A 14402-nucleotide genomic window follows, 5' to 3' on the forward strand; every position below is an offset into this window, starting at 1 on the left:
AAAAGGAAAAAGAAACAATATGTGTATTCGGAAAAGAGACACTTTTTACCCAAAAGTAACGATATGTATATTTTTGGATCGATGAATTAATGACAAGGCCCTTTTTAGACCAAAATATTGACAACAAGTGTATTTTTAAAACCAAATTGTTAATGTGGGTATTTTTGTTCAATTTTGTGTATTTTAAGAATATCTTTTTTATTCTTTTCCATTGCAATACTCCCTCCACCCCATATTAGTTGATCATCTTACTAAAAATAATTCTCTCATCTCAGTTGTCCACCTCTAAATTAAGAAAGGATTAATTAAATTTTTCCTTTATCACCGTTGTAATTAAGTTTTTTTGAAAGTGTTCACATTTATTTGTAAAATTCTCAAGAAGTTTTGAGGGGTAAATTAGTAAAATTATCTTCTTATTTATGATTTCTTAATAAGCGTGTAAAAAAATGATCAACTAATATGAAAAGGAGATAGTAATACATAATTATTCATAATTAACGTCCAAACATATAAAATGGCCACAACAACCCAATAAAGCAAATCAAGAAAAGGATTAGCTCCGAACAGGCTGCCCAAATCCATCTTAGACATAAAGAAACAACAATAAAAGTGCAAATATTGTTCCAAAAGAGAAATGCTAGAAATGCTACTTTTTTGTTCTCTCTCATCTTCTTCGGTTGTGTGAAAACTAAAAAAGTTATGAACGAAAATTTTTACTTTATGAGTCGCATAATCAACATTACTTATGCGAGATAGTTGATTTATTTAAAAATAAAAGACAATATTAAATATCTATATTATTCCTAATTAGAATGCTTAACTAGAGGACAAATATAAAAAACTTTAAAAAACTTAAAGTACGAAAAAATCTCCATATATATTAAGGAAAAAGAAGGCATGCCAGCATTGTTTAAGTATTTTAAAAATAATGTGATTTTAAAATGACGCTATTTTTTTCAATCAAATCGTATCGATATAATATAACTTTTTAAAATAAACCAACTAAATCGTATCACTAACACTATGAGTTAGGAGTTAAAATTATATTTTCCTCTTGATTGATGGCATGGAAAGAAGTTGAAATATGCAAATATAAAAATTACTCGTACTTTAAATTATACTTAAAACATTTAAAATAATATACTCTATTAAAAAGTGAAAACAAAATTTTTATATAGTAGGTATTAAAATTTTAAAACGACGCTGATATGTCTTTCCTTATATTGTCCTCTAGGCATCCTAATTAGGAATAATATAGATTTTCAATATTGTCTTTTTTTATAATTTATATTTAAATATAATCTTGTGGGACCTTTCAGTTCACGTGTCAATTAATAAATTGTATCGCATAAGTAGGTGACGAGTTCTTCAAATTATCGACATATAGTGATTGATGTGAATCGGGACAGTCTTTTTGAAACAAAAAAATTAGACGTGTGAAATGTTTCAATTGAATGAAATGGCATATGCATTGTTTGCAACAATTTGTAAAGGTGATAGAAAACAAATTGTAATCACAAATAAAATATGAAAGAAACATGAATATTATTGATAAACATTATGGGTACAAATTCGTTCCTCCCTTGATTCTTCTCTCTTAAGAATATGATTTGGACTTGATCTTCATAATTTGAGGGCCGTTAATGGCTTATTTCTCGAACGTATGAGGCAACATCTTGATCTCTTAATGAATATCCCATGAATTTATGGAATTTTGAAGATGTCTTTTCAAGGGATTTATAGTATCTTTTATATAGGCATGAACTAGGCTTTAGGGTTGATAGCTTCCAAGAACCGGAATTTAACATATCTTTTAGAATCCAAATTGAAATTGGACACGTCTTGTAGAGTCCCACAAAATTTCAATGTCTACAAGTGTCCCCTGCTTTAAGGCTTGTTGTAGGGTAAACTTGATAAAATTCAAAGACGAAGCTTGAAGTACGCATTCTTCCACCTTTGAGGTTTTATGGCTTCAAATATGCAGATTTTATTTGTGAGAGAAGAGATGAATGATAGATTTGGTCCCACTAGGCGTGCCAATTTGTTTGCAACAAATTTTAAAGGTGACAGAAATAAATTTCAATGAAACATGAATATTATTGATAAACATTGTGCTACAAATTTGTTCCTCCCTTGATTCTTCTCTCGAACTAGGATACTTTGGATTTAATCTCTTATGAATATTCGATGATATTGTGAAATATTCGAGATGTCTTTTCAAGGGAATATAGTACTCTATATATAGACATGAATTAGAGTTTAAGGTTAAGTAGCTCTAAGAATCCTAAGAGGCATGAAATAGAGTTTAAGGTTAAGTAGTTCTAAGAATCCTAAGAGGAATCGAACACATCTTGTAGAGTCCCACAAAATTTCAATATCTTCACACATGTTTTGCTTGCATTGGAACACAAAAATCTGAAAATTGATGACTATTTTTTGACTTATCTAACGTTTAAAATCTAACGATAACATATCAAGTATCAATTGACCACACTTTTTGATAAAAGCAAATGAAATATTTTATCGAATGTGCTACTAGAACTTGAGTTGCCATCAATAGATCGAAAAACTCCAGGAAGACCCACCCTCCCCTCCTAGAAAAAGGGAAAAAAAATTGAGCCCCCAAGTCATTACTTTATTGATCTCATGATCAAGATGATCCTAATTACACATTATGAATATTTTTTTTTATTTGTTGGTGATCTAGTTATTGTAGAATTATATTCAACCACTATGGAAAGTCAAACTTAATGTTTTCATATGTCCATGAAAATGTCATAATATAGGAGGGGCTGGGTTTTAGTTGTCATGCTAATATGATTGATTCTCATCTCATTACCTGAACAAAATTTGGTACTTTGATGTTACAAGTAAGCATAAAATACATATTTAATAAATTTTTATCATCGAAAGAAAACACAACTTTGTGGTTCCACCTAGTAATGAAAATTTCATATAAAATATCTTGTAAATTATATAGTTGTCTAGTATAAAGGCAGAAAAGAAATTAAAAACAGAGCTCATCCATCCACTGATGCCAAAATCCTAATAGTTTAGACCTAAGAGAGATCGGTAAATGAGGCCTTTCCAAAAGTGATTAAAGTTAACTTCAGATGCCTGCCCTACAACCTTGTGTATGAAAAAGTTAACAATAGATAAATGGACATCTCCGAGACTAACTCATGTTGTACAACAGAAATGCTAAATGAGTCCACGGAAACAATAACAAAGAAACATCGGTTATCTGTTGTTGGATTACTTCCTCGATTTCTTCCTGGAAGATTTGGATGAAGCCTTTGATTGCACTGCATTCTGAGAGGCTCCTTTTGGATTAGCTGGCTGGTTTGACTTCGTATCACTACTGCTCGCTGTCTCTTTAGCCACTGCACCTTGAGAACCTCTAATTTGAGCTGCTCTCTTATCCTTTCTCTTTGGTCTGTAACTAGACCTCTCCCTCTTGGGAAGCCACCTCTCTGGATCAGGTGGAGGTCCTGGATTAGCTGGGTCAAAGCCCTTTGGATATTTTGGCTTTCTCTTCCTCTTTTTCTTCGCCTTATCCTTACTCTTCCCTTCGTATGTTTCAGTGGCACCAGCATTTGGACCTTTCTCGGCTTGCTTGGCACCAGAAGTTTTCTCCAAACTGTCGACGTCTATTGCTTTCAAACCAAGTAGTGGTTTTAACTGCTTCTCATAAGCTTCTGCTTTCTCAATGTCAGCATGGGCGGCAGTCTGGATTAATCCAACTAAAGCCTCAATACTTCCACGGCTTTTCACTAGCTGTTCATAAAGGCGTGCTGCCTCCTCTTTCCTTCCATGCCTGAGCTTGAAAGCAGCAGCCTCCTGCATGATGGTATTGAGCTTATTGTCTTCAGTCATGGCATTTGACCACCACTTGATTGCGGAATCAAACACAGCATCGGCACCATCAGTATCTCCAGCCCGTTCCTTCAGAGAGACAATAGTGGAAACAGTTGCAGGCTTGTGTTGAATGTCAGGTATTTTCGCCAAGGAATCAGCTGCAATCTGTGGATGGCCAGCAGCTGCAGCAACCTGAGCCCTTGCAAGCAGGATAACCTTGGACCTGTCAGGAAACTTATCTGCATACTGTCCAAGTATTTCTTCAGTTTTAGCAGCCTTGTTCTCTCTCACATGTACAGCAGCTTGAAGAAGTACAGGCATCAAGCTACCAGGGAACATCCCAGGTAGAACGCCAACAAGTTCCCTAGCCTGTAACAATCCAATGACAAAAATAAACATTGGAAAAAGACTCGGGGAATAAACAGTAGCAATTGGATGTCTATTAATGGGTCCCCTTGTTTCTAATGCATCAAATGTTCAAAGGAGAACCATTACAAACATATGTAATCTTACAGATAATATACCTGATCCATCTTATTAGAATGAAGTAGCAGCAGCACCATATTGGTATATATTGCTTCCCTTTGCTTCTGTGAGAGCTTCAAGTCCAGTCCACGAGCAAGTTGGAACTTCTCTGGTCCATCACTTTTCTCTATTACCTTGTCAAGTTTCCTTAGGCCATCAGAGACATCTTTAGGACCCTTTAAAGCAATGAGATTATTTACTGCCACCGCAAGTGAAGACTCGTCGGCCAAATTTCTTTTGACAAGATCAGTATAAGATGCAACGGCCTCTTGGGTGTTCCCTAGAATCTGGAGTGAGAAAAAAAACAATTTGCATCATTGCAACTTATCAAAGCAAAAGAAGACTACTCAAACTCGTGTCATAAGAATTTACCTGTTGTACATATGCAATTTGAACAGCTATAGGTGCCAATTCAATTTCAACATCATCATCAGCTAAATTCTCTTCCATTAGTGTTTCCTGACCAATTCTGTAATTCCGTTGACCACAATAAGATTTCATATTTCTTTTATATTTTCATTTCATTCACAGAGAATTGCAAAGAAGTGGAAGATTTTACCACATTTGATTCGACACTTCTAAAAGTGCATAAAGTTTTAAAAGACAAACAAAGAGAAAATATCATTATACGATTGTTCCAAATGAATAGACCAGAATGAAGTTTGTCCCTTGTGACATCTCATAAATAGATATTCCAGTTTATCCTATGATCTCTGGCATCAAATAATAAACTGCATTCAATTGTCTACAAGATATAAAGAGGAAATAATCATCCTACAAAACGCAACTTATAATTTACAACCTCATATAAACATGCCCCCTATTTAATACTCTTCCCCCCCCCCCCCCCCCCCCTCCAAATCAAAGAGAAGACATTAAGACTTGAAAGAAAAAGGCAAGTAACAATTATAACCAATCAAAGACACAGAAGCATTATTCGCATGATCCAGAAAATTGGAATGGCTAAAAAAAACCTTTCTTTCTTGTATAAAGAACCGTAAACTCCATTTTACGTACAACAAATAAGAAGATATAGCAGCTTTGCAGACATTTTAACCCCCAACATACAAACACTTTTTGACTGTAATGGCACATCTTTTCAATTAATTTAGTTCTAAATTGTTAGTCTATTATTACTTAAGGGTTAACAAACCAACAAAAAGTTAAGCCCATTTAAGAAAATAAAAGATGCTTAAGTTCATAGAGACAAGAACATATCAATTGCTAAAGTAAGTACATCTTGATGCCAACTTAAACCCTCCAAAATAACTTCCAAGCGAGGAAATATCTGATGTTTTTTAATAGTCATAGATTGTGCATCATCAAGTGTTAAGAAAATGGATAAAAGTCATACAAATAAAGCAAGTCAGGACTAACTGAATCCAATTTTTTCATGATGTTATGAAGAGCTTATTAGAGTCAAAACTTGCCTTCGAGCTGACAATAGCAGTTGTTCTGCATCTTTGTATTTCTCCCTTTCAATTAAAGAGCAGGCAGTATTGTAAGCCAATTCAAAACTGCTAGTTGCTTTAACTCTCGGTGCATCCAAGGTTCCTTGCACTTCAGAAGACCTTCCAGCAGAAACCAGACCAGCAACAAGATTTATCTCCAAGGAATCTATAGTAGACTTTGGGAGCTTTTGATAAATATCAACAGATGCACCCATCTTTCCTATACGATACAAAATTTGAGATTCCAACAGCATTGACTCAGTACTTCCTTCTTGCCCCTTCAAGGACTCTAAAGCCTCCTCCAATTTATTTTGCCGATATAAGCAATATCCCTTTTCAAAGAAAGCATGACAATGAAAAAGGGAAAATGTTAATGAGAGAACCAAAATCCAGAATTGAAGAGAAAGGAACTTATTTTTCTTTTCATCAAGTAGAGGAGATACTCAGTAAGCATAAGACAAAAATATGTAAATAATTTGCATAAAGATGGTGCTGGAACAACCCAAAGCTAGCTTGGCACTGAAAAGAAGCTTATGAAATGGTTAGCTATCCCCTGTAAGAAAGATCAGGGACTGATGACTGCTCGTATATTTCCTATTATACTTCCTACTTCATAGTTGGAATTGCCCATGGGAGGAAGCCATAAGGATGTTTCAATTGTAATCATATCATTCAGGTATACAATACGAGACCATCAGATGAAAAAATCACTGCCTCTAACATCCTGGGAAATCGAACTTTGGTAAGAGTATCCTAACTAGCTTAACAACATACATTGTACCTTCTTCTCTTTTTCCTCTTCCCTTTTCTCAAAGATTGATAATAACATGCCATGAGGGGCTTCTCAAACATCATCCTAGATTTGGAGTTGATTGACATTTGACCCTCTACTACAAGGAGCACAATAGACCTGGTCAAGAGTGGAGGAGCTTTCCCAAGCCTCAAGAATTGACAGAGTTTTAATCTCCCCTGAATGGAGTGAAATGTTCAAAGCCATTAAACAGCATACCATGCCCATGGTGTTCTCGGATCATAAGCCAATTATTCTGGAAATTGGGGATCGGGTAGCATCACCCTCATATTTTAAATTCGAGAAGATGTGGTTACAATCTGATGGTTTCATAGATATGCTGAAAGATTGGTGGAACTCTTATACAGTTGTGGGTACCCCAGATTTTATGTTCACACAAAAGCTAAGGATCCTGAAGGACATTACGATGAATCATAAATGAAAATAAAATCAGTTAGCAAATAAAGGATAACCAAACAACCCACAAGCTACTCGTTATGGCCCTGCAAACCTTGGAGGGGTTTGATCTTATATGGTTAAACAAGAACAAAGTATGCAATTACATTTACCAACATAATATAATTCATATACTCACTCTGCTAAATCCTGTAAAAGAATATAATATTAATCAAGTGAGATTACAAACAAAAACTTATGCAACAAATAACAGCAACTTGCCACTACACAGGATTACCACAACTCTAAGTTTGAGACAGAGAACAAAGGAGACAGAGGAAAATCAAAATGACTTGGGGGCTGGGATGATTAGGCCAACTTTGAGGATTATCAAGTCTTTTGTTATTTTTTTACTTAAATATCACTAAATTATAAGTAAATTTTGATGAAAACATATATACGATAGAATTGTTCATAAAAATAATATTATGTATATATATAAATATAAAAATGTGTATATATTTGTTGGTTCCGTTCGGGTATTTCTTCAATTTTTTTGAACAAAACCAAATATTATCGGTTTTTAAAAATGAAAAACCAAGTCAAACCCAAATAAAAATCAGTTTATTTAATCGATTTGGTTAATTGGTTTAGTCTATCAGAAACTGCCTCTCTATCTCTAAGGTAGTGGTAAGGTCTGCGTACACTTTACCCTCCCCCGACTCCACTTTGTAGATTACACAAGGTGTGTTGTTGTCGTGAACACCCCTACTTGTGCCCCAGACAGAGCCCCACCCCAGGCCCTGAAGGGTTCACCATGGCCTTCTTTCAGAAATCCTGGAGTTTCATCAAGGATGACATGATGCGTGCTTTCAACATTATCCACAACTGTCAGATGGTAAGTCCGGCAGTGCTTCTTTTATTGCTCTCATCCCAAAGAAGAAGGGAGTTGTGGAGCTGAGAGATTTTAAACTCATCAGCTTAATAGGTAGTGTGTGCAAGCTAGTGACTAAAGTTCTAGCTGAAAAATTGACAAAAGTGGTGACAAAATTGATTTCTGGACAGCAAAGTGCTTTCATGAAAAATAGGCAAGTCGCTGATGCCTCCATGATTGCCAATGAGGTTCTTGATTGGAAGCTCAAAACTGGAGATACTGACCTTCTATACAAGCTGAACATAGAAAAGGCCTTTGACCAATTAAATTGATACATTGAAGAAAAAAATAGATGTATAAGGTGGATATATTTTTGTATTTCAACTGTAAAATTCTCCGTTTGGTTAATAGTATCCGTGGCGGTTTTTTCTCCTCAAAAGAGTCGCAGGCAGGGAGACCCTCTCTCCCCCTTTTTGTTTATTCTGGCAATGGAAGGGGGGTCACTCAAATGCTGGCGAAGGTTAAAGAGCTCCAATGGATTCGAGGGTTCCAGGTTGGCAGGAAACCCTCCACCACTATCATTGTTTCTCATTTGCTCTATGTAGATGATACTTTGATTTTTTGTGGAGCAGACAGTCCACAATCTCAACTTCACTCGAATGGTCTTTTGAGTCTATCTCTGGTCTACATATCAATATGCTCGAAAAAGGCTTAGCTCAAGTGGCAAAAGGTGGAGGATTTGTGGCACAGGTCACAGGTTCAAGCCCCACACCATGCAAAGCGAAGCCCGGTATTTAAGTGGAGAAGGGTAGAGGGGTGGGCACATTATCCACCGAGTTTAGAAGGCTGTGATTGGTCCAAAGGGCGGGTCACAGACGGATTTCTTGGTTATAAAAAAAAAAAAAGAAAACTGCATTAATACTCTATATTTTTGGTGTAAAGAAGAGGGTATAGATGATGTAAATCAGTTAGTAGATTTCCTAGGCTATTTGTAATCATGACTACTTCGCCTTGGAATTTTTTTGTTTGGTTGCCAGCATACCCTCATTGCTGATGAATACAACTTTACCATTCTCAAAAAAAAAAAAAAAAAAAAAAAGTTATCCAGTAAATTATCTTAGAAGAGTCAGCGGACATACTCAGCTGCAATATGGGCTCTCTCTCCACTATCTACGTCGGTTTACCATTAGGTGCTAACTTCAAATCAGTTTGAGATATGGAATGGAGTTACAGAAAGAATGGAGAAAAGGCATGCAACATGGAGAGTCGGTGCCTGTCTCTAGGTGGTAGGCTCACCATAATCAACATTGTCCTTGATAGCATCCCCATTTACATTTTGTCTCTATTTCATATGCCAAGTTCAGCCATAAAACACAAATAGACAGCCTCAAAAGAAGATTCCTATGGGAAGGAAATAGTTAATCACAAATGTCCTTTGGTTAAATGGCAAATTGTGACTCTTCCTAAGCCTTAGGAAGGCTTGGGGATCAAAGATTTGAAGTTTCATATTAGTAATGAAATGGCTATGGAGGTTTAGCCAACCTGAGGCAGGTTACTGGAATGACATTATTGTTGCCAAATACGATGCTCAAAACCACTGGTATTCCCAAGAGAGGCAGTGAAACCACATGGAGTTTAGGTCTGGAAACACATTAGTATATAGAAAATGAATTTTCTCAGAAAGTTCCCTTCAAAGCTGGCAATGGACTCAATGTCAAATTTTGGGATGATTTATGATTTGGGGACACTACAGTGAAGGTTTCCTTTCCAAGACTTCTTCAGATAGCTAGCAACAAAGATGCAACCAGAGTGCAGTTTCCAGAAGAATCCTACAGGATTGAGAAATGAATGATTTACTCATCCTCCTTGGGGCTTTGGAAGAACACGATCTGGATACTACCTCCAAACATAGGATCCTATTGGGCAACTCTAAGAAGGGAGTTAACACTATGAAAGAATGTTACAAACAAGGATGCTCTCAGTAATGGAATTCTTGAAGCTTGGCCTTGAAAACGTGCTTGGAGGACTAGACAAAAAAGAAGGGCAGCCCGGTGCACTAAAGCTCCCGCTATGTGCAGGGTCCAGGGAAGGGCCTGACCACAAGGGCCTATTGTACGTAGCCTTACCTTGCATTTCTGCCAGAGGCTGTTTCCAAGGCTTGAACCCGTGACCTCCTGGTCACATGGCAGCAACTTTACCAATTACTCCAAGGCTCCCCTTTCTTTGAAGGACTAAACAGCCTTTCAAAAATTAGTTGCTTCACATGGACAGCACTCCATAGGAAATGCCCGACACAAGACAATCTCAGAAAGAGAAGTTATCATCCTTGACGAACAGATGCTTCTTTTGCAAGCGGAATAATGAATCTGTCAACCACCTCTTTCTGCATTGCTCAGTAACAGCTGACATTTGGCATCTATTTTCTCTGTGCTTGGCCTCTAATGGGTCATGCCCTATTCCATCAAAGACAACTATGAAAGTTGGATACTCTGGAGAGTTGATGAAACCATCAAAAGGATCTGGAGATGATCCCAGCAGCATTATTTTCGTGTATTTCTAAGGAAAGGAATAGTGGATGCTTTGATGGAATTTCAACTCCTACAAGTACTCTAAATGCTAGATGTCTAGTTAGTATGTTTAGTAGGCATTTTAACTCCCCTGTAAACAGTGTTGACAAATTTTTGGATTTTATTAGCTCCTTGACCCTGAGTCCTGACTTAGCAGTGGTCTTGGGGTTATATTTAGACCTTTTTTTTACAGGTTTTTGCTTAGTTTTTAGCTTCATATAGTTATTCCCTGAACCTAACAGTTAGATGCTTTGTAACTCTGCATCCTCTTGATGCCTCTTCAGTCTTTAATACAATTTATTTACTTCACCAAAAGAATAGATTAGTACTTTGGTGATTTTGAGTACTAAATACATACTCCCACCATCTCAAATTATCTTTTACTTTTTAGTATGTCCCAAGAAGAATGACACTTTTTCTATACTTAGAATATTAACTTTGAACTTCTAACTTAACCCTTAGTGAGACCATTTATAGCCAGAAATATCTATGGCCTGTTTTAAACCACAAGTATCAAAATCATTTCTTTCTTAAACTCCGTGTGAAATAAAAAGATCACATAAATTGGACAAGAGGGAGTAATATTGTAGAAGTGTTGGTTGGGGCAAGTGACATGGAGAGATTTAGAGAGTGTTGTAATGTACAATTACATAGAGAAGTCAGTTGTCCACCCTCATAATACAAAATGTTTTCTCAGATATCAAACACGAAAAGTAACTTCTTCAGTCGAAAATTTATGTCATACCAAACTCGCCTAAGCACCATTTTCCAATTTCAATGTCAAAGCAAAACCAAAATCTCTAGATATATATGCGTGCATAATTCCTAATTCCCAATCACCTTTAAATTATATATAGTGCAATAGGCATTACCTTAAAGAAGCTAAGATCAAGAGAACCCTTTTTGCTAGAGTCTTTAATAGCAACCAAAGCTTCTTCTATAGAATCTGCTTTCACTAACGCCACCACTTTACACCGTATCGCATCCTCATCTCCAGGCGCAGCCGCAAGAACTTCAAATAAAAATCATCAAATGCTTTACACTAGAATATTACAGATAGATGAAATTATAGCTTAAAAGGAACTTACTCTGATCGGAAACTTTGACGGCTTGCTCATACTCGGATCGTTGGATGTGGCGATTAAGCGAAGTGAAGAGATCTTCAATTGATTTAACAGGGGCTGCTGCTGCTGCTGCTGCAGATGCCTTTGCTTTCTCTTTGGGCTTAGGAGCCATTTCTGAAGCAATTTCCCAGATCTTCTCCTTGGTTATTCAGGAATCAGGATGACCGAAATTAAAAGGAAGAATTATTTTACCAATCCCTTAAAAATAAAAATAAAAAAAAATAAAAAAACCATCTACTAATTACCATACCCTATACACTAAAATATTTAACAGAAATATAAATTATTTTATTATTTAGAAATTTTGATTAAGTATACGTTATTTCATATTTATTTTCAGCACAAGGTATTAATCAACCGTATAAATAAAAAATATAAATTATTTTATTATTTAGATATTTTGATTAAGTATACATTATTTTATTCATTTTTTTTAGAAGGGTAAACTTTATTTCTATATATTCATAGGTGTTAGTCCCCCATCACAAAAGTTGTTTCTTTACAAAATTCTAATATTCTAATTACAGCCAGTCAATTGCATTAAAAACACTTTGTGTTGTCTATAATTACTTGTATATTCCAAAAATAGTAAAGGCCTAAGCAATCTTCTGTATGTGGCTCTTTTTGCCTTCAAAACATCTTTGATTTCTCTCTTTCCATAAGGTCCACTATATATATGTGGGAACCATCTTCCATCTCTCCTCCTTTCTTCATGCATTACCATCATTGTTCCAACTTCTTAGCACTTCTTTGATTCTTCAGGTTTCACCTACCTGATCTTTCTCTTGTGTATGAACATCTGTCATAGTTGGTCTGTCCATTTACAATGCAAAAAGAGATGGTTGACTGTCTTTATTTGTTCTTCACATAGATAGCATCTAGAGCATAGATTGTGTTTCCTCTTGTTAACGTTTTCATGAGTCAGGACTATTTTCTTTGTTAGATCTTTGTAAGCAGACCTGACAGTGAAAATACATTTGATATCCACCTTACACACCAAGTTGTCCTTTTCTTATGTAAGGTTGAGATTTGAGGGACTGTATTGCGAAAATCTGCTACAAAGGTCACCTCTCAGTCATTTAAATTCCTTCTTAGGTGAAAATTCTAACCCTGTCTTGTCCATAGTTCAGCCACAAAAGCATCCTCGGCCTGGCATAAGTTGTAAAGTTTAGGGAAAATTTGCTTCAAAGGCCATTGCCCACACCATATATCCTTTCAGAACGCCACCTTCTCTCCATTCCAACCTTGCAACTCGTTCTTGTTGAAACTAGTTGTCATAACTTCCTAATGGATCTCCATACACTACAATTATAGGGAGTTATCACCTCCTATGTCATCCATCTATCCGGCATGCCATACTTTGAACTGATCACTTCTTTCCATAGAGCTTCTTCTGGAGATGCAAACTTCTATAACCACTTCATCATCAGAATTTTGTTATGTCTGTCTAGCTCCCTGATGCTTAAGCCCCCTCATTTCCTGCTTTCTAGTAGCTCTTTCCATTTCAATGATATTTCTTCTTGTCTTCACTTCCTTTCCATATGAAGTTCCTCCTAACAATATCCAGTTTGTCAGTAACACTAGCTGGGTAGGAAAGAGTGACATCATAAATGAACAAGTAGAGTCTATTACACTGCTTATCAAAGTGAGTCTGCCGCCAAAGGATAGGTATTGGCTTTTTCAGTTTGCTAATCTGTTTTCACTTATTTCTATTACACCACTCCATATGTTCTTGGACTTGCTCTTAGTTCCTAAGGAAATTCCCAGGTACGTGGTTGGGAGTTCACCCACTTTCCCCCTAACTTTTCTACTAGATCTTCAATGCTTGACATTGTATTAGCTGGGTATATAAAACTTTTACCCCAATTTATGTGCAAATCAAAAACTGCAAAGATGTTGAAAATAACTCTGAGAATTAACATTTGTTCCCATATGGCACCACAAAATCCTCTGAACCATCCTCTGATTTTTGTTGTTTGCATTAGGTTGCTTAGTCCCTCCATAGAGATTATGAAAAGGAAAGGGGATAGTGGATCCCCTTGCCTTAAACTCCTATAGGAGGAGAAAAATCCACATGGACATCTGTTTATCAAAATTGAGAACTTTATTGTGTTGATATGAGCCACTTTGAACCAAAATCTATCCTCTGTAGCATATTCATTAAGAAGTCCCAATTTAGGTGATCATATGCTTTCTGGATGTCCACTTTACATAGAATCCCTGCTTTTTTGTCTTTTTGTCTTGAGTCTACACACTCATTTTCCATCAGCACTGCATCTGTGATCTATCTGTTCTTGATGAAAGTTATTTGTTGCTTGTCTACAAGCTTTTGCATCACTCTTTTCAACCTTTCTACTAGGACCTTCACAATGATTTTATATACCCCCCCCCCCCCCACACACACACAAGAATTATGAGTCTAAAATCATTAAGCTACATTGCTCCTACCTTTTTTGGAATTAATGTTATAAAGGTAGCATTTATGCTTTTCACAAAAGTCCCTTCCCTATGAAAAGCCTTAATTTCTGCCACTACCTCATTACTTTTGATGTTCTAGCAGTGGCTGAAAAAAGCCATTATGAAGTCATCCAGTCTTGGTGCTTTGTCCCCATCATAGGATCTTATGGCATCTATGATTTCTTGTTCTTCAAAGGGGGTTGTTAGCATATTGTTGTCTTTTTCATCGCTCACAAAACAATCTCTCATATTCAAGTCAGCCCTCTAATCTTCAGTTTCTGAGTACAAATTTTCATAATACTCAATTATCACCTTTTACACCTCTTTTAGTTCAGTCACCAACACCTCATTGATTTTTAG

The 14402-nt window shown here is 36.1% G+C and overlaps 1 protein-coding gene across 1 annotated transcript; it reads right to left on the reverse strand.

Moving 5' to 3' along the window:
- Positions 1–2940: 2940 nt before the first annotated feature.
- LOC125828996 (uncharacterized) lies at positions 2941–11743 on the reverse strand. Its single transcript, XM_049508284.1, has 6 exons — positions 11550–11743; positions 11334–11473; positions 5814–6166; positions 4756–4852; positions 4383–4670; positions 2941–4227 (listed from the first exon to the last, which is right to left on the reverse strand). Exons 1-6 carry the CDS (start codon positions 11695–11697, stop codon positions 3256–3258), a joined length of 1998 nt encoding a protein of 665 aa, XP_049364241.1. The 5' UTR covers positions 11698–11743; the 3' UTR covers positions 2941–3255.
- Positions 11744–14402: the final 2659 nt, after the last annotated feature.

Source organism: Solanum verrucosum, unplaced genomic scaffold (genome assembly GCF_900185275.1).
Source record: "Solanum verrucosum unplaced genomic scaffold, falcon-dt-bn FXZP01000231.1, whole genome shotgun sequence".
In the NCBI taxonomy this organism is placed as follows: Eukaryota; Viridiplantae; Streptophyta; class Magnoliopsida; order Solanales; family Solanaceae; genus Solanum; species Solanum verrucosum.

Coding starts and splice junctions, on each gene's coding strand:
- LOC125828996 (XM_049508284.1), bottom strand. CDS start 11,697: ATGGCTCCTAAGCCCAAAGAGAAAGCAAAGGCATCTGCAGCAGCAGCA. Junction 6,167..11,333: donor TTGATCTTAGCTTCTTTAAG/GTAATGCCTATT, acceptor TTCTTTGAAAAG/GGATATTGCTTATATCGGCA. Junction 4,853..5,813: donor CTGCTATTGTCAGCTCGAAG/GCAAGTTTTGAC, acceptor ACGGAATTACAG/AATTGGTCAGGAAACACTAA.